This window comes from Pagrus pagrus, assembly GCF_965226575.1.
Source record: "Pagrus pagrus genome assembly, chromosome: 12".
Lineage (NCBI taxonomy): Eukaryota > Metazoa > Chordata > Actinopteri > Spariformes > Sparidae > Pagrus > Pagrus pagrus.
Window position 1 is genome coordinate 26,844,426 of NC_140196.1, and position 24,940 is coordinate 26,869,365.

Consider the following 24,940-nt stretch of genomic DNA (forward strand, 5'->3'; position numbering starts at 1 on the left):
TCATGTTGGTTATAAAAATAATGGCGATGGCTGTGATTGCAGACCTACCTGTCCCCTCCTATCATATCAGCCACTGCTAGTAATTAGCATTGCTATTTTTCTGCATTGTGCATGTTCATCTGCCATGGTTGTACTCTTTTAACAATTTGCTCTCAATCAATTTCTGGATTATTGCATTATTCATTGTGCCAGAAGCCAAACCACAGCAGAATGTTAGATTTAGATTTGGGTTATTGTTCCGTGCACTTTTGAACTGTCCTCGGGACAAGACCTGACTAAGATGGTGCAGTCATTCTGCCTTATAATTTTCTAATATGTTTCCTGTGCTTTTAAAGGTGGAAAAATAGCTGTGTTTGCAACCAATATTTCTTTGGGGCCTTAAATCATTTTTATACTAATAGTAGTAAGTAATAATGTTTATGGGTTAATATCTGTTTATGTTTTATGTTTATGTTAATGTTTATAATAATGGGATCAATTTAGTATTCCTGATTCTGATTTCTGATTATACATTGTTTGTAAATTAGTTGTGAAAAGCTCATTAGAAGCATCAGTGACACAGAGTATAAATTCTCATAATGTTGTTTGTTGTTTTGAAGATGTGTGATTAATAAGGCAGGTAACAGGAAACAACAGGTAACAAGGCAGGATATTATAGTCTAATATAGTATTTTGTTCCATTCTAAACCCACACATTTAAAGTATTCTAAGTACTACCTTATATTCTCAGAGTAGTAACATATTGTTTTATATTTTGATATTGTTGTTTTAATTTGTTTTAATATTGTTATTTTAATATTGTTCTAATGTCAGGGAGTGTCATCGCAATTTTGTTATCTTGTTTTCTTAAACAGTAGTACAATGACAATAACGTTTCTTGAATCTTGAAAGGAATGACTGTCCAAAAGACATTCTGCAGACCCGTGCACTGTACCAAACCTTTAAATCACTTTCCATAAGGAGACGTTGACATTAATCAATAGCAAGATCCAGTGTGTTTGAACTAGCTCTAGGTTCTCCACCCTGTTTCTTAGTGATGATATCAGCCCTATGAGTACCAGTAAGAAATAATAGTGATGAATATGACAATCATAAAACCTTATTCTGACATGTGTTGCTGCTTTCTCAGTGTTAGGTCTACCAGACGTATTTGTATAATATTTCAATATACGATACTACAAGCGTGTATCTTCTTATAAGTTGACTTTTTTGTTTTGTTTAATTGTGAATAAGAAATATATTGAAATGCCTTCACGTCACTGTGGCTGAGATTATGTAGGTTACACGTTTAGATAAAGACATCAACTTTCATATTACAGGGGGACATACAAATATTATTAAGTTCCGTCCCTATAAATATCTCCGATAATTACTTATCGTTAAGTTCTCTTTATTCAGAAGTATTTTAGGCGATACAATGCATTAAAGTGAGTTTTATAAAGACAAAATAAATGCATGCGAAACTATAAACATCTTACAGCCCCCCCTCTCAGTATTTCAGAATGCTGTGGTCCAAGGCGCGCTCGGCGATTTGGCGCTCGGGTGTCCCCGGTTTACTGTACGCTCCAAACCAGCTGCTGTAACAGAGACACTTCACTCCTTCACCCTTTGACTGGTTCTAAAATCTATACTCCGATGACATTAATGGACAGTCATGTCTGAAGAAGAAAACAAGGTTTCCGAAGAACTTTTCAAAGACGTAAAATTCTACGTGGTAGGGGACATTGACCAAAAGGTGAGGCTCCGGACGTTAGCTTCTTGTAGCTGGATTGGTAGCATTATAGCTTGCTAGCATCATTCAATCTAACTGAGGTGCTGCAGGAGAAGCTAACCAGCTTGCTAAGTGACTGACATGCTATATGAAAAACATTGAGCTTGCTATTGGGTCAGTGTTGTGTCCATCCCCACGTTATGCTTTGTAGAGTTATGTTTTGAATTGTGTTTATGATACTCGACATGACAGAATATTTTGCATACGCTAAGGTTACCTAGTCCTGCACTTCCCATGCAGCCTCTTAGCATTAGCTTTGAGTTTCGTAGTTTCACAGATGGTTAGCTGCTAGCGTTTAGCCTCCGGTTTATCTGTCACTGTCCTTTTAAACTAATAATAAAGCGAGCGTTTGTTAGCTTGCGTTTTCGAAACCACTACTGCTTAACGGCCCACATACTGATACTGCGCTGATCTGGCGTGTAATGATATACGGAGGTGAAATGGATTGTGCACGGTGTTATTTAGCATCAACTCAACATCTTGCTCAATTGGGCGCCCCTTACTGCGCATGTATCCCTGCTATTCCACTAGCTGGTACTGGAGACCTGTGGCAGAGGGCTGTACTTCCTGCCAAATAGTGGGTCCCGTGTCCAACCTCTTTTTGAGCGTGTTTATACGCAGATGCGACCTATCAGTTCCACTAAGTAGCTCATGTGAAAGGCAACAGCGTGTTGATGTGAAGTGATACAACACTGTGAGGTAATGCTAAAGTTAAATAAGCATGATGCCAAATATGAGACCACACAATACAGAAGTTGTTAGAGTCTTTTCACCAAATGTGTAAACTTACTGACCCAAATCTTATTTTGGATTCTGAGGGAACTCCGTTTCAAATATTAATGAATTATATCATTTTCTGGTTGTGTGAAATATCCACAAGTCATTTTTTATTAATTGCTTTCTTTGTCATCTGTGCTGAGAAAATATGAGACCACATAGAGAAATGAAAAGTGCGCGTCCTGTCCTGCTCACAGTTCCTATGAATCCCAGCACAGCACAGAGCCTCTCCCCTCCCAGGCTGCTGCTGACAGTGCTGTCGCCAGAAGAGTCAGTCACAGTTGATGGCAGTAGAAGAAGTCGCCAGAGGTTGACAGCAAACTCCTGCACACGGTCTAACATGCATAAATACATCTATTTGCGACGTTTCAGTACGAGACCTTAATCAGGCAAACCATTCGTGCACTTTGGAGCACGTGCTCCTTTGGGAAAAAAGTTGGCGACAAGCCCTGGACTGTTAAGTTAAATAGTGATTTAGTGGATTTCACTGACAGTTATCACCCGAGCAGAGAGTGTCGGAGCAGCCAGCACACTGGAGTTGTGCTACCCTGCCTCATGCTGTCCAGCGTTACGCTGTCCTCCGTTCTGCCTACCTTTCTCCTCTTCCATCCATTAGTTTCCTTGTTTGTGGACATTAAGAGAGACTGGGTTTGTGAAGTTTACAGCCTGCCATGCCCCGCCGCTGTTCTACACTGCTATTAACAATGACAAAACTGAAAACAAAGCCACAACTTGTTAACCAATGAAATAACTTGAAGATTCTTAGTCGACTAATCACTATTTCACAAGTACTGGATCCGGTAATTTTAATTTTAAAGATAATAAATAGGGAGATGATGGCTCAGATGTAAATAAAAAGTCGCAGAACTTTCTTTTGGAAATGCACCATTGAGTGACATTTTACATATACATTGCAATATTGTCCCCTGAGGGAAATTTTTCTTGGGCTCATTGTCAGTGTTCAACTCTTTGATTACATATAAACCTCAAAATTTCACACACCTGTGTTATTTAATGTGCTATTTGCATAACAGGTGTATTGCATCACTGTGGTGTGATGCTGTGTAATGAACCTGAAGAAACGACTCCAACACATACAGTACGTGTTGGAGTTGTTTTTTCAGGTTCAATAGAAGTATTTTTGATGCTTTCACTTTCATGCTTGTGTGCTGTTTCTTCATTTAATATTGAATGATCTTTGGCCAGTGTTCACAGGTTGGTGTCATTGTTTAAGTCAGTCCAGAGACTGTAGTCTTGTGTGAAGTAGAATTTGACGGATACCTCTGCTGATATTCCAGGTGGTGCAGTTGCTGAAAGCAGGGAAAGGGAAGGAGGTGTCCTACAATGCTCTGGCCACTCACATCATTGCAGAGGATGGGGACAACCCTGAGGTGGGCGAATCAAGAGAGGTTTTTGACCTCCCTGTTGTCAAGGTAAGGATTATGCCAGAGTAGGTTTACCAAGGTTAGGCATTGTGTCATTTTTGATTTGTGTTTCTGTAGTTAATAGGCAGTTTTTAATCATTGTGATCCTCCTATTTAGGTTACGATTGGTATGATTGAGGAATTATCCCAAAGATAAAACTCTACTGCAGTAGGTTTGGGTGATATGATGGTATATACTAGAGGTGTGGAAATTTCACAATTATAAGATGCATCGTGATGCGGACGTGGAAGATTCTGCATCGATGTAGAGATGGAGCATAATCGAGAGTCTGCAGCTTATGTTTGTTGTTGATTGCCCAGCCTCAGCTGGACAATAACGTTTAGTAAAGCTGAGAAAGGTGTGTGCAGTGAGTGAGTCAATAAATGTTTTATCTTAAAGCTGCTATGTGAAAACAATATTTTTAGGATAATACCTGACCCCTCCCATCATCTGGAAAGAGGTGTCGGAGCATCAGAGCCAGAAGAACCAGATTTTGCAATAACTTATTCCTCCAACTCATAACAGACACAGAATCATTTAGTGATTGTTAAGGCATCTTTTTCTATTTTCTTCACTTGCCACTAGCAAATCTGGCAAGAACACACACAGTCCCAGCTGTTTGTGCGTGTGTTTTTACATGTTTATTCCTCAGAGCTGAGCAGACACACACATACATACAGGCTGCAGGCAGGAGAGAAACCCCTACCACATCTCATCACACAAGTCTATGATCCTTTTAACTTTCTTGTTGGAGGAGAAGCAACATCCCGCTTATCCAGGAACGCATAAAAGCTAAATGTTATAAATTCATGAGGTTATTTTAAAGATTACCACTGTGTGTGATTAGGAAAGACTAGAGGAGCAGAATTGACCTACAGAAAAATGTCTTTCTGAACATCACCTCAATGACTGCCTGTGGAGCAGTGCTGTGTGCGCACTTTGCCTTAGCAAAGCACTGATTAGACGATCAGTGCATCTCCATGACTTACGCTGAACAGCTGAAAATATTTAAACTTCTATGCAAGTCCAAAAACTGCTATAAAGTGCAACGCACAGAATTTTGCGCACGTATAGGCGTACATATTTTCAGGCAGAAACTGCTGGCTGTATGCCGGGATGAATAGCTTGTCTGGTGAGAGAAAAAAAATGCTGCACATGATTTAACACTCGGTGAAATCTCTCAATGCCTTAACAGCGGTGGCAAAACTAAAACTTTGCATGATTTAAGTTTATGCGTTATATTGAAGTTCAGTTGCACCATCACCATGTGACAGAACAGCATGAGGTGAGAAAATGAGTGCTGACAGTATCGATCGATGTGAAACTTAACTATTGTGATAGACTTTTCAGCCATATTGCGTAACAGGGACTGATAACCAATATTTTGAACCGATATACATTTTGCAGTATAAGTGAAAACCTTGGTGTCAAAATTTTAAATAACCACTGATTTATTTCATTACTTTATACTTGGACTCTGCTATATTTTAGAGGCACGTATTGTACTTAACTTTATTAACTACTTACTATGCAGATGCAGACAAATAAAACTGTTAAAAGTAAAAGTCCTGCATTATTATGTAATTGTAAAAAAAACAACTACAGATTATGATGATCCAAAAAATGCTAAATATCAGATCGCCCAATAATCGGTTGGTCAATAACTCAAAGCCACACACAAGAGCAGCAGTATCTGTCATTAATGTATTGTTCTGTTAATGTTTTCCAGCCATCCTGGGTGATCCTGTCAGTCAGATGTGGAGACCTGTTACCGTATCCTTCCACCAGCAAGTCCAAAGAACCTTAAGTTGGTGTTATTGAAACTCGAACATTGTTTTTAATATTATACTATTAATGTTTAGAATTACAGAAATTTCAGAAGGGTTTTTTAGGGGATCTGTTGGTTCAGAGGATTTGCTTTGTTTTTCCATAACCATGAGCACTGCAGAGTAACTGGATTCTCCCCAGAATCAGGACAGATATTCTTTGGTGTGACCGCTTGTCTTCCCAGGGTAAGTGTAAGTAAGTGTGTCTGTGTGCGTCTGTCTGTGTGTGATTTGTCTGTATTATTTATTATTGAGTTATATAACACGGCACTATTGAATGCTGCTCTCTGATTGGTCCATCGCTGCGTTCTACGGTCCGTTATTTCTGTATAATGACCGTCGTCAAGTATAACAGACCGTTGCTAGGGACGGCGCTCTGATCCGCCCTGGCAACATAAGCAAGACAGCTGGACTTTAAACGCGTTACACCAACAACAGCATAAGAAGCACCGCTGTCCAGCTCCTCTCTCAGGCCGGCCTTGAAAGTGAAAGTGAAAGTGAAAACTTTACCGACCAATCCTTGTCGCTGCTGAATCATTGTGGGTGATTATTTATTATTTATTTCACTCGTAAGCCGTTTAATAAGCGGGATAATGTATAGTTAGTCGGTTGTTATGGAGAAATAAACCCCTTCAGGATGTATGGAGCCATACAACCTGTCGGGGTTTATTTCTCCATAACAACCTCCGAACTATACATTATCCCTTATATATATCAAAGGCTGGACGCGAATACTCGACTATTCAGATATTCATTTGTTGTGTAGGTATTCAGTGGGTACACAGTGGATTCTCAGCAACTTCTTGTTCCCTGGCAAAACATCGACATTTGCCGCCCTGTCTATGTTACGCACTCCAATGAAAACTGAATTGGGTTAAAGTTGTAGGATGAGTTCATAAAAGTGAAACACGTGCAAATTGCCAACAGTGACCGCAAAATTAAAAATGACTGACCTGTTGGGTTTAGGTCATGGCCACAATAGACTTTTATAGTCAAGAGGTTTCTTGCACTGTTTTGCTGCTTGGGCCCTAATACTTTTTGAAAGGTTATTAGGGCCCACTAGTGGCAGCAAGAGACTTTTTGCCAACGACCATAAAGCATGTGAATGATCCCTATAATGACATAAGGACACAATTCACCAAAACCTTTTTGCAGGTTGTTCAGCACCAACTGTTTTGTTTTGGGACTGCTATTTTATTCTCTCCTTACGCCTCTTTAAGTTGTTGTAGTGTATCTATGGCAATGACGGCACCATTCTGGGGTTAAAACATGGTTGTTTTGTGAATGAAGTTTGGAGTGTGTGATTTAATGACCACAGATGTGTGCAGCCAAAAGGGAAAGTTCCCTTTCATAGATCTGTAGTTTTGTTAATTGAAAGGATGACAATGTTGGTTCTCTTCTATATGTACTTGATTGTTTATTATAGAGATGGGATGTGGCTGTAGTACATGTAAGTGTGTATGACTGTATATGTGGTGGACCCCAGGAAGAATATCCACTGCTTATGCCGTGCTAATGGCTAATAAAAACAAAAAGTGTGTGTGTGTGTGTGTGTGTGCGCACAGCTTCCAGATGACCTCAGTGCGCTGTGGGCTTACATAACCTTTTATGGAGGGGAATGCCAGCTTAACCTCAACAAGAAGGTTACCCACTTAGTGGTGAAGGAACCAAAGGGGGTAAGTGAATGTTTGGTGTGTAATTTCCCCAATTTTACTGGTTTCACCAGCATGTTAATGCAAGAATTTGCCCACTTCCAATTATACCGTGTATTTTTTGATTGCACTTTCCCCCCTCCAGGCTAAGTTTGAGTGTGCCCTGAAACACCCTGGCATCAAGATTGTCACCCTGGACTGGATAACCGATTCTGTCAGAGGTAATGTCAGAGCTGTCAATCTGATGTATTTATGCATTAGATTTACTTTTTAGTTTGCATTGGATTTTACATAAGTTTCGGTCAGTATCGCAACAAACTGTTGTGCTACATCTGGGGGAAATGTTCGCTCACCTAAACTAAGCCATAATGATAATTATCTTGAAAATGTCCGAATAGGACAGATTAAATTAATGCATCTATCTTTTGCAGACAAAAATAGGAAGGATGAGGCAACCTATCACCCCAGACTCACATGTGTGGAGCGTGAGGAAGAGGAGGACAGTGACGCAGAGTCATATGAGCATTCAGATGGAAGCTACAGCCCCCGGCAATCCCGGCTGTCCAGTGGTGGCTCATCTGGTGAGGAGTCAAGCCCTCACAGACGACCAGGACCCAAAAAACTGAACTCTATCTTCCCGATCTCTCCCCGCAAACCTGAGCGCCGCAGCGAGCTGATGTTTGACGACTCTGACGATGATTCCTCGACTGAGAAGGAGGGCACCAACCTCAACTGGACGCCGGCTGAAGTTGCCACTCCAATGCCTCCTAATCCAAAAGGCACAGCCAGACGGCCGGGTGGGCCACCCGGCAGTAAAGACCCAGTGTCATCTACAGGCAGTGGGCTGATTAATCTGTGTGCCACTGTGCCTCCAGTACCCGGCAGCGGAGGTGCCATGCCTGCAGAAGCTCGGGCAGCTGCTGCTGCTGCCATCAGTCACACCACACAGCAAGGTCAGTATGTCAGTCAAGTTCATAAAGCTCTTCCAAAGGTTGCACACTTGCTCCAAGATAGTTATTCATCACTGTGAGACCTACATTAAACCTTTCTACACAAGGTACAATATGCCAGATTGTGTTAGAGTTGTAACCTTACAATTGAAATTTCATCCATCTGAATCACTCTCATATAGAGTCAGGACAGAATGAAGCGATAGGCTGACATACTAGGGATGTAACAACCTACCATGTGGCTATTTAGCTCATAAATTCATGGATCTAACAAGGGAAATCAGTATGGATGCATTCTACTATTGCTCCTTGTCATTGTATTGTTCTGTTTGAATAGCAGCGGATGCATCATACTGCACAGGATGACAGACTCATTCTCATAAGACTCGCCCTACTATGCCTCTGATTGGCTTCGTTATCAATGTTTGACTCAAACTGCTAGCTCACACAGACACTTCGTTGATGTCTGTTTTCTGCAATGTTTATGTTGTAGTAACACTCCGTCCTCTTAACTCATTCTCTGGAGCCGCTTTTCAATGCAAGCGTGACTCTAGAGATCACTGATCTGGAGATCTGTGGGATCTGCGGCCGAGTGCCTGTTTTCTGCTTACAACCAGAGGGAGGGAGGGAGGGAGGGAGGGAGGGAGGGAGGGATTGCTACACGCCACTGGCTGCTCTATTGTTTTATAATTGTACATAGTCCAATGGCTACTGTTTACACATGTGTAGGTCATAGCCACTACTTTAATTTTTTCTAAAGAAGGAAAGCAGAAGTACCTCAAGAAAGAAGTAAAAACACATTGAAAGCAAATAATGAATGCTGTACAGGTCACATAAGGACATTGTTCATGTCATTTTGTTTCTTTTTTTTTTTATATATCTTGATTATAACGTACCATGGACTATATATTGTGATGATATCGTACTGTGAGTTTCTTGTATCGTTCCATCCCTATTGCATACAGTGACCAACTTAAAGCCGACATGTTGGTGTACAGTAGAGTACGACCAAAAAAGTTTTTGTTGGCAAGTAAAAAGAAACTAGCCACATCGATGGGTGTTTGAATAGTATAATAAAAATAAGGTTGAAGTACAGCCCCTGCATTGATCAATGGGTACTCACTGATCTGACATTTACAGCTTAAATCAAATGCTACAGTTGTTAAGCTGCATCTTTGCATGCTGGCATAGCACTGCTGATCTCTCATAGACATAATAAGAAATACGAGGGACAACCTTTTGTTTTTCATGTGATAACGGGTTAATTATCCTGTATTTTGGAATAATAACGCTTGTTTTCTCGGTATGGCAAGATAAATGAACCCCTTATAATGAAAAAACAAGCCTTATGTAGGGGCAATGCAATAATTAACATGCGATCTCGAGATAATGGCAAAAAAGAAAAAATCATTGACTGCCGTTCTCGGCTTCCGCACAGAAGGTACTCTGCAGATTAATATTTTTTCTTAAATTTTTATATGTAGTTTCACCATATCAAGCTGGCATTCGCAAACCCAGTATCCTGTTGTCGAAGGTTTTACCTCTTTTTCCGCTTTTTAGGTGTTTCAGTTCCAGAGGGCATCACTGGGTGGAGCCCAGCTGCTAGAACCCTTCGTAACATCACCAACAACTCTGACATCCAGCCAGCCAATCGACCTGCCAACATAGCACATGTAAGAAATCCCACTGGTTCTCCCCACACATTTATTACAAAACACCAGTGCCCCAGCTCTTTTTTCCCTATTTGGTTCTAATATTACTATTATGATAAGTAACAAGTAAAAACTGACTTTATACTTTCTCTACATTTCAACTTCTTCTTTGTCCTCCTCTGTTACAGATCATCCAGAATCTGACAGGCAATCAGACAAAGCCATTGGAGCAGCAGACCAATCAGAGCAATGCTCAAACCCCCAACAGTACCAACACTCTTTTGTTCAATCAGTCCAAACTGGTTGGCCAGCCCCTTACAGCAGAGCAACAGCAACAATTATTGCAACAGCAACAGTCACACCAGGCTGGCCAGCAACAACACCAACAGTTACCACAGCAACAACAGCACCCCATGATGCACCTCCAGCAGCAGCATCAGATGATGCAGCTACATCACCAACAGCAACAACATCAACAGCAACAGTCACAGACTGTACAACAACACGGTTTCCCACAGTTGCCCCAACAGCAGCAACAGTTCCTGCAGCAACAGCAGCAAATGCACCAACAGCAGATGTTCTCACAGCAGCCACAGCAGCAGCAGCAGCAGCAGCAGCATGCCTTCCCCCAGCAGCAGCTGCGGCCCCACCAGCTCCTACGGCCTGGTTTGCAGCAGCTGCAGCAGCAACAGGTGTTGCAGCAACAGCTACAGCAGTTTCAACAGCAGCAACGCATGCAGATGTTACAGCAACAGCAACAACAGCAACAGCAACAACAGCAAGATCAACAGCAGTTACATCTACAGCAGCAGCAGCAGCAGCAGCAACAGCAGCAGCAGCAGCAGCAGCAGCATTTCCTACAACAGCAACACATGCAGCAGATGCAACAGCAGCAGCAGCAGCAGCACCTACAGAATCAACAGCAGGCCCTGCAGCATCAGAACCAGCAGGCCCTGCAGCAGCAGCAGCAGACGACTCTGCAGCCTCAGCTCCAGCAGCCTCCTCACATCCCTCAACTTTTTGGACACGAGCCAGGACAAGACAGTGAGTACACCCAGAGTCAACGTGAAGGGTGATTATGGTCACTCCAGGCAGTACTGTTTTGTATTGGTCTAACACATTGGTTCAGAGTGAAATATTACTTTGAGTCTGGACCAAAGTATTGGACTGACCACTATCACTCTCTTGGTATTTAGGGGTCCAAAGCAAGCAATGTTGCAAGTTTTATTGTGATTTTTCTTCTTCTTTCTTATATTTTCAGTTTTCATCAAACCAAAAGTCTCCAAAAAAATAACATAAATAGCAAAAAATATCACTCAGATTCTGAGGCAGTGCTTAAACTTTACTTGCAGAGTAATAGCTGAACATCTGACCCAACGAGCAAGACAGAGGAGGAGAGAGAGAGAGAAGCCATCACTGGCTGCTAAGCTAATGAGCATAGCTGGAGAGCGTGTAACTTAACTACTGTAGAGCTAGCGCTAAAAGTCGCTACGAGAGATAAGGCTAGTGTACTTTTCAATGTATGATGGGTTAACCAGTCTCTGTGCAGAAAGCAACACAATTTGTTGGGATTAGCAGGTAAGCTACCAGTAACGCACAAACAAAAAATAATGCAATACGTCAGCACGTTAGTAAATTATACATTAGTTAACTATTAATTTACTGCTAGTTAATGCTTATTACTAGGTTAATTTATGCTAATTAATATGTCCTTGTTATTGTTGTTACTATTAATAAACTATTAAATAATGCATGAATTACCACCTAAATTAACATTGACAACATTAGTAAATAAATAAATGGGCAGCATGGGCATAGTGGTTAGCTCTGTTGCCCCACAGCAAGAAGGTCCTGGATTCGAGACCTAGCTGGGGCAGGGCCTTTATGTGCGGAGTTTGCATGTTCTCCCCTGTCTGTGTGGGTTTTCTCCAGGTACTCTGGCTTCCTCCCACAATCAAAAATTCAAAAGTTAGGTTAATTGGTTACTCTAAATTGTCAGTAGGTGTGAATGTGAGTGTGAATGGTCGTTTCTCCCGATATGTCAGCCCAGGCCACTTATCCAGGGTGTACCCCGCCGCTCGGCCAATGTCAGCTGGGATCGGCTCCAGACCCCCATGAGCCTGAAAAGGATAAGCGGTTACAGACGATGGATGGATGGACCATTAGTAAATGATTACTTGACACTTTGTAAACTATTAATTGACTACTAGTTAATGCTTATTACCCCATGAATTAATGTTGATTAATGTACCCTTATTGTAAAGTGTTACTAAGTGACAGTGTCACTGTCACTGTAAGTGATTTTAACTAAACTTGTTGCAGATGTTTGGATGCTAGGTCAGAGCGTCACTGACCAGTCTTGAGACGTTCTGCTAGAGGGCACCATTGGATTGAACACAACAGAAGAACTTAGGGACAAATGAGGAATAAGTAGAGAGGTGGCAAGGAGATGCTGTCTGTTAGGCCTCCGGTCAATGACTTCTGATATCAAAGCCAAGTGTTCACCAAACAATACAATAATAATAACAACAATAATAATAAAATAGTTGTTGTTATTGTCCTTAAAAAATCTTTTTAAGATTGGTTAAAAACTCAGCTACAGGTGCAGATTTGTTTGTGTGACTTCATTCTGTTCTACTTTTCAGTTCCACAGGATGGCTTCCTTCTGGGCTGTTGGTTTGCTATTTCTGACTACCCAGAACAGATGGCTGACAAACAACTCCTGGCCACATGGAAGAGGGTAAGTCTCACAATAGAGAGAAAAGACAAAAGTCTTTCTTTAGAACTTTAGGCATAGGATTTGGCAGTATCCAATTTTTAATACTGCTAATTTTTTAATACTTCCCGGAACCAAAAATGCTGCCAGATTAAAGCAGTTGCATATTTTGGGTGAACCAACTTGTTCGCGCTCCCCATTCACAAGTCATGTATGGGTGTGTCTGTGTTTCTGGCAGTGGTGAGCCTTAAACTAAACACGGCAACCCCTTTGGCTCACAGCTGTGTCTCTGGGCTGTGCAGAAAGGATAGGCAGAGTTTCTGCAGGGAGAACTGCCCCCCCCATACACAACAAGCTAGAACAACTTGGTTTTGGCAAGGCAGCATTTGCCACCAAGCTCCTCATGGCTCTCGTGGCCCATCCATGAGGAGCCCCTCTCAATCCAGCCTGTCCAGTCTCTCTAGCCCAGAGTGTCTCTGGCAGCAATAAGTGGTTCCGTAGGAAAGCTATAACCCAAGAAGAGCAGCAGCAAGCCGGTCAGGAAGGAATGCTACAGCCACCGAAGAGAGCGCTGTGTTTACTTGGGGGAAACTACAAGTCACAGCCCCTGGTATTAGCACTGCCGCTTTTTTACAAAAAGTTCTGTCATCACTTTTATAGAAGCTTTAAACACACAGACAGTGGTGCTGCTGGACACACTCATAAAGCATTCGTTATATACACCAATCAGCCATAACATTAAAACCACTGACAGGTGATGCAGTGTTTCCCATACATAGGCTCTACTTCGGCAGCCCACCCAGGTAAATTGAGACCTGCCTAGGAAGATAAAATCCGAACTGCACTTTTTTCAATCAGTGATGTAATTTTACAGCACACACAGACCATCCACCCTCCAGCCCCACCCACTTCATCTCACATGTGTGCATCACGCAGCATGCATCAGCAATTTACTTCAGTGTTTCCCACACATTCATTTATTTGAGGCGGTCCGCCACAATATCAACATTGGCTGCCACATATTGATCTTCTATTTTTGAAGAGGCGCATCCTGTTGTCACTCACTCAAGACAGCGCACCTGTCAGTGAATAGCATGATGTTATATACTCCGATACAGTTGATGGCGGTGTTGTTTTAAGTCTGCAAGGAAAACCAACAAAGAAAATGAGGAGGAGTATTTAACACGGTTGGCTTGACATTATACTATAAAGTCAACAGCATTAACAAAAGAATTGATTGATTTGAAAGCATCATAATGTCATGCTGCTGTGTTATTAACATTGTAAGTCCATCAGTGAGAGCAGCTTCTCTGCTGCACTATTTTCCCTGAGATGGGCCATAGTTATACAAGTGACGGAGCAGGCACTGGGTTTTTAGGCACAACATAGTTGTTTTCTTCACCATACAGTTTGTTTAGGTTGTTCAATGCTGCGGTGTGTTGGTCAGCTGCTCTTATTTCTTAATTCAAATAATAAAATAATAATAATGACCCACCCTGGAATAAATGACCAGAAGCTTATGTTGTAAGTTTTTCAATGAGTGATGTAACATACTGTTTGTGAGTCATTGGGATCTATTTGATACTCAATATGTACATAAAAAGTCCTTAAAAGTGTGCTTAGCATCAAAGATGGAGACAATATTTTTAAAGGTACTGTGAATTAGTTTATGTTTACTAAACTCCTCCCTCAGGTCATCCAGGCATGTGGAGGGTCTGTTGACCCCACCCTGACCAGCCGTTGCACACACTTGCTGTGTGAGAGTCAAGTCAGCAACATGTATGTACAGGTGAGTATTAGCACTTCTCTAGTGTGGAAATGTTCACACAAGATTACACCCTCACACAACTTTTAAGTCACGACATTCGTCATTGACACTCAACATCTGTCGAAAGCTTTCTAGGAGCTGCTTACTTAGAAGTGTCTGACTCCTGCTACTCTGAGCTATGACTCTTCTGCTACTGCTGTACAGAGCTGACTTTCAGTTTATAATTGTAGCGTCTGTGTCTACTGAGCACGAGGACTAAACCGCAGCTCTGCTCCTTGATTCAGTTTAGTTCAACCAATTCTGATTCAATTTGACGAAAAGCTTGGCATCTTTGTCACTCTTGTTGATATTTCTGGTGTTTCTTCTTCCAGGCACTCAGAGAGGGGAAGCGATGTGTAACAGCCCACTGGCTCAACACTGTACTGAAGAGGAAGAGAGTGGTTCCTCCTCATCGGACATTACATTTGCCCTTTGCCTTTCCCCCTGGCGCGAAACCTTGCTCTCAGCATGTAGGTCCAATTCCCACAAACAACTGCTACTTTGATTTAAAAACCCTTTGGTTAGCAGCTAGAAATCTGTTGGTGTACTTGATGAAGACACTGACTGTAAAGAACTACGATTACTCTTAAATCAAGGAAATGTCTTTGTTTTCTTATTGCCATATTTTGCAAATGTTTGTGATTATTTTGTGTTGGAATCTGCAGCATCTCAGGTTATTCAACGAGTCTTAATGAGATTGTGATTTTAAGAATTCTCATCTGACTTTGAGTACCAGGAATACCTTCACTGGCCAGGCACCTAAATCACTCAAGTCTAACAGTGATATTTGAAGGGAACATAACTCTGTCAAGCCCATCCAGATCCACATTTTGAGTTTCTGTCAGTGCACTAATACTATCAGTGACAAGACACATATTTGATACAGTTGCAGCTTACTTATGGTGTGCTCAGAACAGCGCAGTCGAAGCATCATGCCACAGATAAGTTTCAATGGAAGGCAGTGATACAAAGCCTGAAAATGATGCCCGACACTTGTCCCTTTTTTATGGGTGTGACACACTGGCCTCAACTTTCAACAATGACTCGCCGACAATGTAGCTGGCCACACTTGGCCTGTTTTAACTTTGACGCAATTAGAGTCAACTGGAATTAATGGTAGTGAAGTTTCTTTTTCTTTTTTCTTTTTTTTTTTACCATTTTATGTTTTGCTGTCTGTTTGCTGTCTCTGCACTCACTGAATAATTTTCTCTGTCACTGTCTCTCCTCAGATAATATCAGTGACAGGTTTTGTGGATGCTGACAGGGATGACCTGAAGTTGATGGCCTATCTGGCTGGTGCCAGATACACTGGATATCTGTGTCGCAGTAACACTGTCCTCATCTGCAAAGAGTAAGATTGTCATCCACAAAAGCACAACTTTGCAGGATGACCTACCTGCTGTCCAGATTATAGTCAGTCTCCATCCACACTTAAACAGCAGAAGTAAAACCACCAGGCAGCCAAGACATTTCTAACATCACACATTTTATAAGTGAGGCCTCACTGTAGATCTTCACATACAATGGTTAAGTGATCCTAAAGAGTACATAATGAGATCTATAGTTGTGGTCAAAAGTTTACATCCACTTGTAAAGAGCATGTTCATCATGTCAGTCTTCAGTTCCAGTGATTTCTACAGCTCTCATGTTTCTGAGATGAATGAGTGGAACACAAACTACTTTGTCACAAAAACATTCATGAAGTTTGGTTCAATAATGAATTTATTATAGATCTTCTGAAAATGTGACCAAATCTGCTGGATCATAAATATACAAACAGTAATTCTGATATTTGGTTAAATGTGTCTCGGCCATTTTCACCTCAATTAGGTTCTTTTGATATCCATCCACAAGCTTCTGGTCGTCCTCTGGATGAATTCTTAACCTCTCCTCAAGACAGAATCAGTGAAGTTCAACTAAATGTGTTGGCTTCCTGACACAGACTTGTTTCTTCAGCACAGTCCACATGTTCTGATTGGGTTCAAGTCAGGACTTTGGGAAGACCATTCTAAAACCTCAATTCTAGCCTGATTGATCCGTTCCTTTACCACTTCTGATGTGTGTTTGGATCACTGTTCTGTTGGAACACCCAACTGCACTCAAGAGCCAATCTTCTGCTGATGATTTTAGGTTTTCCTGAAGAATTTGGAGATAATCCTCCTTCTTCATTATTCCATTTACTTTCTTTAGAGCAGCAGATCCACTGGCAGCAGAACAGCCCCACAGCATAATACTACCAGCACCATGCTTGACAGTAGGTTTAGTGTTCTTGGGGTTAAAGGCCTCACCTTCTCTCCTCCAGACATATTACTGCTCATTGTGGCCAAACAACAAATTTTTTGTTTGTGCTGAGCTCCTTAGACTTTCCCATTGTAGTGTTTGTGGCTGTATCAAACAGCCCTATTAAAATGGGCCCAGACAAGTCACCAGCTGTTATCAATCAGAATCACTCAGAAGAAGTTAAGAGGCCATGATACACAGAACATTTGTTTCACACAACATCACAAAAACTGATTGTTCAAGTTGCTGTATCTATATTTTTGACCCATCACAGAAAAATGAGAGTTGTAGAAATCATTGGAACTCAGGGCTGCCATCATATAAATGTTTATTTACAAGCGTATATAAATTACTACTATAACTTTTTTGACCATAACTAAACTGTATGTGTCCTGTATCAAATATTTTGATTTGGACCATCGGCTCTGCCATCCAGTTTGTTATCTGCCATACAGTCATATTGGCCTATGCAGGATAAGTTACAGTGTCGGTGATATGATCATCTTGCTGATCTCTCTTTAGACCCAGTGGGCTGAAATATGAAAAGGCTAAGGAATGGAAGATCCCATGTGTAAATGCCCAGTGGCTGTGTGATATACTGCTGGGGAACTTTGAAGCACTGAGACAGATTCAGCACAGCAGATACTCCATCTACACACACCCTGAACCACTTCTGCCCAACCCACAGCTGGTCCAGAACCTGCTAGGTATGTAAAGCTTAATATATCATGACTAATTCAGACATTTATTTTATGTTCGATATTGACTTAATTATAATGGGACAGTTGGCAATAGTTACAGAATAACAAAATAAATTAAATATCACACAATGACCCAGGCAGGCAGAATCCTTCTTGGAACTGCACATCTTTTTGTGGATTATCCCACATGCATGCAGTCAAAAAGTATTATATGGTATGAACGTATATGTGTATACAATTTTACATGACAAGAGAATGGGAAACGACCTTCAGCTTAATATAATGTCTGAAAAGTAATCTAGATATCACTGTGTCTGTTTTGATTGCCTTTTTATGCCTTGGTGTGTATGTGTGTGTATGTATACATAAGAAACTGTCTTCTGTTTTTCTTTGTAGCTGCTTGGAGAACACCGATAAAAGTATCTCCTGAAGCTTTGGCGGTGAGTTTGAGTTGATGCACTGTTTCATTAGATGAATGCCACAGTGTGCTTCACACTGTCTTTGATTTGGTGTTTTTATAAACATTTATCATTAGTCAGCTCCTCTGTTTTATTGTACCTGCTCTACCTATGGGTCAGTATGTGACGACCTGAGAATGAGACTCAAAAAAATCTTTCTTCAGAATCACTTTAAGAGTTTGCCTACAAATTACACAGTAATTTATTTGTCCTCCAGGGTTGCATAACGAAATGAAAGTTTGTAAACTCCTTCACGCTACACAAATTACAGAACATATACACAGTTATTTATATACCAATTTACATAAACACATAGTGCATCTTTTGAATCTGTGTCAGGGTGTATGTAGGCAGCAGCAACAAGATGGTGATGATAATGTGGTCGGTAACTTCATGTCAAAAGTTCAAACACTGTCCATTAACTGTGACTGTGTGAGCACCAAGCATCCATGTTATGAACACAGCCCACCGCTCATCGTCCAGCTGTAGTCCTGCACTCTGTAGGCTCAGAACACAGTCCGCCCATCGAGTGCAACAGTTTGATCCAAGATCTTGTGGTGGAGACAGGTCTCTGATTTCATATTGTTTTACAGCCCTTTTTTTGTTCATTTCCTTTCCCTGTGGCCAGACATTAGCCAGGAGCAACCTTGAACAAAGCTGGATTAGCTTGACTCTTATTCTGACTGTTTTCCTCCCTGGGGCGGTACAGTCCGTCAGGTTGGATGGTCAAAAGACGTCATGGGCCGTGATGGTCTCAAAGACCACTACTCTTACTCCAAAACACTCGCTTTCTTCTCCAATGATGATAGCAGTATTTCTGCCATAGGCAGTATGTGTTTCAGCATAACTTAGAGGAGCTACCGGCTACGGTGTCTTCATGTACCGCTGTTGCCATAGCAACATTATCTGTTTTGGTCATGGCAGGTTGTCCACCACTTTATAGATTGCGAATGGTGTTGTTCTCTCGGACAGATAAAAAATAAAATAAAATGGTATAATGGGTTGCCTAATATTTTTGGGCAGGTGTTAATAGGCGTTACCTGAGCCCTGGGTGGCCTGCCACAGTAAAGTCTATGTGTGGGAAACACTGCCCTTAATAAGGCTGTAAAACTTGGTTTGCCTCCATTTTTCCAACAAAAAAGGCAAAACCCTCCATAGTTGTCCCCAAATGTCCCCCCAAAAATGCAGTGAATGATGCTGCGCTACTTTATTTTGTTGTGAATGCTGTGTTGGCTCATCTGATTGTGTGTCTGTGATGTTTGTGCGGTGTTTAGAGTCTCCAGCTGCTCCAGAAGCAGAAGATGACAGACTCCACCAACCAGCCTGCAAACAAGAAGGCCAGGTCAGTACAACAGATCTGGGTACCGGCTGTTTGTCAACATGAAACTGTGGAGTTGGACCAAACATCAACTTTCCAGATGACCACTTGATGGTGATATTGTGGATAAAAGTACAATTCTCTTGTGTGCAGAGTGGAAGAGATCCAGTCCCCCAGTAAAAAGCTGCCCCCTGAGTCCACCCCTCGAGTCATGTTCACAGGCTTTGAGCCCACACAAGTCCAGCAGTACACAAAGGTAAAGTCAGACTTCATAAAGCCGTATCATTTAGACAACCACTATACAGAATGCTAATGTCTCTCTCTCACTCATGAAATTAAGGTCACTAACTTTCTGTTTCTAAAATCTCAACATTAGCTTCTCTGTTGTCTTCTGCTGTTAAATGTTCTCACTGTTATGGTGCCTGTCCTCATCTCTTCCTCCTGCAGAGGTTACATGCTTTAGGTGGTGAAGTGGCAGACAGCAGTCAGGAAGCCACTCACCTTGTAGCCAGTAAGGTGACTCGCACCGTCAAGTTCCTCACTGCAATGTCTGTGGTCAAATACATAGTCACTCCAGAGTGGCTGGAGGAAAGCTGGAGGAGCCAGAAGTTTGTGGGTATGTATATGTTTGTGTGCTTTATGTAAGGGCTGACACTGCAGGAAAAGTGTTTATCTGTATCTTTATCCTTGGCTTCAGTCTTCCTCTTCCTGCTATGTTTTATTGTTCCTCTTATTCCAGTACCAGTTCTTTTTTGTAGAGCAGTAGTAGGTGTGGCCATTCAGATTGTACCTAAAAGAATTAGTTAAGAGTTAATTAATTACGTGTGAAAGTACAATTAGAAAATGTGTTATATATTGTAATTTATTAGTCGTAACTAATGTGTGTATGTGTGTGTTGCAGATGAGCAGGGTTACACTCTGAGGGATGCAGAGGCGGAGGTGTTGTTTGGCTTCAGTCTGGAGGAGTCATTAAAGCGGGCCAACAGTGCACCACTCTTCAAGGTAAAATAAGCTTCACTCTGAAACCAGGACTTTAGCACCATTGACCTGATGGAAAGACGGGTTCAGACAGGAACACAGTATATTTTCATTGATGTCATTCTTAGACCATTTGCTTAATATTGGGAAGATCTTTCACTTTGATTTGGATCAATGTATTTTGTCCCGTCCTTTTGGCTACTTGTCCTTCACTGTCTGTCTCTCTGCTTCTGTGTCCCTCTGTCTTGTGATGGATGATGTAGGGGAAGTATTTCTACCTCACCCCGGGGATGTGTCCCAGCCTCAGCACCATGAAGTCCATCCTGGAGAGTGCTGGGGGAAAGCTGCTGGCCAAACAGCCCTCCTACAGAAAGATCATGGAGCATAAACAGAACAAGGTCATTGAAAATACTTAAATATAATATCCCCTAAATCATTTTTTATTTAAGTTTAATGTATTTTAAGTCCTCGCAGTCGATGGTAGGTGAGGAATAATGATAATAATAACTAACTCAGTAATAAGCATGAATAATAAAGGATAAAAAAATAGCCGTAGACTGAAATGCCTCTAGCTAATTGACAAAAAGTATGGCTTTATTCTTAATTATAAGTTCTAATTGCTCTTTTGTTACAGAACCTTCCAGAGATCATTGTAATTTCCTGTGACAATGACCTCCACCTCTGTAGGGAATACTTCTTAAAAAACATTGGTAAGTCACACACACAGTCTAACTCCTGTTTAGGTGCAAAGTATTTGAAACTTTAAAAAAAGAGATTAGAGAGTAGAGATTTCCTGAGCCAGTCCTTTATCAGTGTGTCTGTGTATCTTCACTGTACTCACTGCGCTCTACTGTGTTTCTTTACTGTGCTCGGCTGCTCCTTTACTGTACTCTACAGTTCCCATTAACTGCACTCACAGTGCTCTATAATGTTTATTTACCCAGTATTGTAAGACTGAACACTGAAGGCCAGAAAAACTTGATGGGGACATCCATAGTTGATAGTATTATAATATCGACCATCTCTGCACACACAAATTTTATGTGTGGTCAATTTTATGCCACTGATTATACACTCTTAACTATGTTAAAGGTAGAATGTGGAATTTTAGTGAAAACAAACTAAAGTTTACATTCGGTGACTCACCAAGACTGTATCTTTTTTAGTCCAACAAACAATGTGAAATGTTTCCTTCCTCATTAAATATATGAAGAAGCCATTAAAAGTACTTTAAATCCTACATGGTTTACCTCTATGTTTACTAGCTACCAGTCTTCTGTTTCTCTTACCTTGCTTGCACTTTGCACCACATGAACTCTGTTCCTGTAGACCATGATGTTCCATTAGAACTTGTGCTGATGTCTTTTGTGTCACTGATGTTGTCTGCTGTCTCTGTTGTCCAGATGTCCACAATGCTGAATTCATCTTGACAGGAGTTCTCACCCAGAAGCTCAACTATGACTCATATCCTTTACAGCCAATCACATCTCAGGGCACTGAGCTTTTTGGTGGGCAGTTGCTCTGAGCATCATTTCTGTCATAACCCTTTAGCACCTGTGTTTTACAGTTAGTTTGTGCGTGTGCGTTTATGTGTGTGTGTGTTTTCATGGCATATGCATACAAAGATCAGCCACAACATTAAAATCACTGACATGAATAACATTGATCATCTCATCACAATGCAATGTTCTGCTGGGAAACCTTGGGTGCTGGCATTCATGTGAATGCCACTTGACACGCACCACCCATCCAAACACTGTTATGGACCAAGTACACCCCACCATGGAGTCGGCACTCTCCGATGGCAGTGGCCCCCCAGCAGGACAATGCGCCCTGACACACCGCAAACACTGCTCAGGAACGTCTTGAGAAACGCAACAAAGAGCCCAAGGTGTTGACCGGGCCTCCAAATTCCCCAGATCCCATCCGATAGAACATCAGTGGGATGTGCTACAACAAGTCTGATCCATGGAGGCCCCACCCCCCAACATACAGGACCCAAAGGATCCACTACAAACACCCTGGTGTCAGACACCACAGGACACCCCCAGAGGTCTTGTGACCATGCCTCAACAGGTCAGAGCTGATTTGGCTGCACAAGAGGAACCTGTACAGTATTAAGCAGGTGGTTCTAATGTTGTGGCTGATTGGTGTATATACAGTATGTGTGTATATAGAAGCCTGTCTGGCACTTGGCATTCTTATTTCTCCCAGTGTGTTCACTAGGGTCAAGGTCAGGGCTCTGTACAGGCCAGTTGAATTCCTACACACTAAACTTGTCTTGTCATGTCTTTAATGAACCGTAATGGGCCTCCCCCAAAACATTGCCACAAAATTAACCTGTAGCATTTAGAAGACCTTTTGCTGGAACTTAGGGGCCTAACCTGAATCCTGAAATCCAGCCAATTACCACTCCTCCACTTCACCTTTATGTTGGCACTATATATGTTCTCCTGCCATCCACCAAACACACATGTCCACATTGACATATGATGCATTTATATATTTTTTTATTTTATATCTATGTGTGTAGAACAATGCCTTCTCATGGTCATCTACCTGGTACATGAAAGACAGGCTGTAACCATGGTAACGACTGCTGACAGGTTAACACAAACTCATCTTAAATTAACTGTCAGGTGTTTTCAGGTTAACTGTCCAAGTTGGGTTCAGAACGCTGTCAAGTTCGGGTTACTACTCTCAGAGGCATGATTGAGTTTGGACAAAAAAATGTGGCGTCTGCTGGCACCACAGTGGGATATATCCCTGGTTTAAACCACTAATGGGAATCACTCTCAAATTACTGTCTAAGACAGCACTTTCAAACCCCGACTTCAGCAAAATGCACTAGTGAATTATATGCGCTGATATACCCCTTACACACTGGTCAAAAACCCCACCAACATCTGGCCAGATCCGTCTCTGTCAGGCAGGCTTGAGCATCGCTCAGTCGGCACTGAGTTTGAAATAGCGACTGAAGTAAGAGATATTTAAAAATTGACCAGTGGGGTGGCTTCCATGCCTGTCAGCTGTCAGAGCTGAGAAAGGAAGTCAGATGTCTCACTCTTTAACAACTTCTGTTACCAGCTCTGGAAAAAAACTAGTCTTGTTGAGAATGTGGTTGATTAAGACTTTTTTAAAAAGGTTTAAAGTCTCCTGGATGTAGTCCGATGAGGTATATGATCCGCTGCTTTTGACTGTTCCCTGTTTGTCCTGCAACACAAGGAACAGACAGGCAGCCTTATCAACGGGGAATGTGGAAGGAGTTGTTCACCTATTTTTACTGGGTTTACCTGTGTTTACAAAATAAGTAAAGCCAGTGTGTTTCATTTGGCCGCCTCACGCTATCACCACAGCACTGAACAGCCTGACTGGTTAACATGGATGCTGAAGGGAAGTGGGCAGTGCTTTGCCAGCAGTGTCTCCCCGCTGTAATACAGCCCACGGCACATCCCAACATGTTGAACGAAGGTGTGTGTCAGCCTCAGACTTGGTTGCCTGTATTGTTTCTGTGACAGCACTAATATTTGTTGTGGGCAAATGTAAGTTTCCTTGACAGTCACACGTACAAGTTCACTTGACGGTGAAGCAATGATGGCATCAGGAAGAAGAGGAGGAAGAGGAGGAGGAACAGATCAGGAAGCCGCCTGTGTACAGTCCAGCCACGCTGAGTTTTCTATGTTAGATCTCCAGTCATTTTGTAGCTTTTTCTTACATGTTTGAGAATAAATAAACTGATGTTATTTTTGTGAAATGAATGTTTAAATTATGGAGGATTTTAACTTTTTTCCTGTTTTTCAAATAGAATGTGTGAAGGCTTTAGCTTGTATACGCTGCTTTTTGGATTAAAAACTACATTTGTTTGTGAAAAATGTCTTCGTTTAGTTTCTGACTGAGTTGTGAAGTAAAAAAAAAATATATATTTTATTTTTGGGCATAGTTAATGTCAACCTGTGAAATTAAACCTTGAGTAAGAAACTTCAAAAAACACTCAATAATAAACTAACAGAAGATTCTGCAATCAATAACTGAGCTTTGTTCACAGGTCAAATAATCAAAGTCCAGGCTGAAAGAGCCCGTACTTCTCAAAGCAGAAGCTCTGTTCTCCCATTTGAGGATTTGAAAGCTCTCCTGGAGGTTTTCCTTCCAGGTTTATGCATATATAATTCCTGAAAGATTTGATTTAATTAACTGTTAATGAGGGTCTGGGGTAGTTACTGGTGAAATTCTAATTGCTGGCTGTCAGACTGATAGCCTGGGGTAACATGTGGGTGGGGGTGCCGGGTGGGAATGGGGTATGCAGCATCGCCTGTGGTGCTGCCCTCAAAACTGCAGCAGACTGAATTAGACACAGCCTGAGCCAAGGTCATGTGCTATATAATTCACGTGTGTCGGCTGCCAGCACTTCTCAACATGTATTTACACGAATGTGAGAGGGGACTCGCAATGTAAATGGAACTGGACAATGTTTTCCTGAAAACTCCTTCATTTACAAAGTTTGAGTAGAGCAGGAAACCTGCTCATCACATGTTCTACATCCAGAGAAACCTTAAACTAGAAACACAACAGATGCAGCCTTCCATACACATTGTAAGAATCACAAAATGGTCTGATGAGACCATGCTGAGG

General features: G+C 41.6%; 1 protein-coding gene across 2 annotated transcripts; it reads left to right on the forward strand.

Annotated features, from left to right (window-relative positions):
- Positions 1–1,547: 1,547 nt before the first annotated feature.
- On the forward strand, positions 1,548–24,185 carry paxip1 (PAX interacting (with transcription-activation domain) protein 1). Of its 2 annotated transcripts, none has more exons than XM_084368983.1 (23): positions 1,548–1,735; positions 3,847–3,981; positions 5,703–5,746; positions 5,922–5,991; positions 7,365–7,475; positions 7,597–7,672; positions 7,883–8,404; positions 9,962–10,074; positions 10,242–11,097; positions 12,699–12,793; positions 14,463–14,558; positions 14,909–15,046; positions 15,806–15,927; positions 17,379–17,563; positions 17,954–17,997; positions 19,290–19,357; positions 19,487–19,589; positions 19,781–19,949; positions 20,235–20,335; positions 20,575–20,709; positions 20,946–21,021; positions 21,715–21,774; positions 23,876–24,185. In XM_084368983.1, exons 1-23 carry the CDS (start codon positions 1,655–1,657, stop codon positions 23,890–23,892), a joined length of 3,417 nt encoding a protein of 1,138 aa, XP_084225109.1. In that variant the 5' UTR covers positions 1,548–1,654; the 3' UTR covers positions 23,893–24,185. The 2 variants fall into 2 exon arrangements, with proteins under 2 accessions (XP_084225109.1, XP_084225110.1); XM_084368984.1 differs by having other exon boundaries at positions 5,922–5,985.
- Positions 24,186–24,940: the final 755 nt, after the last annotated feature.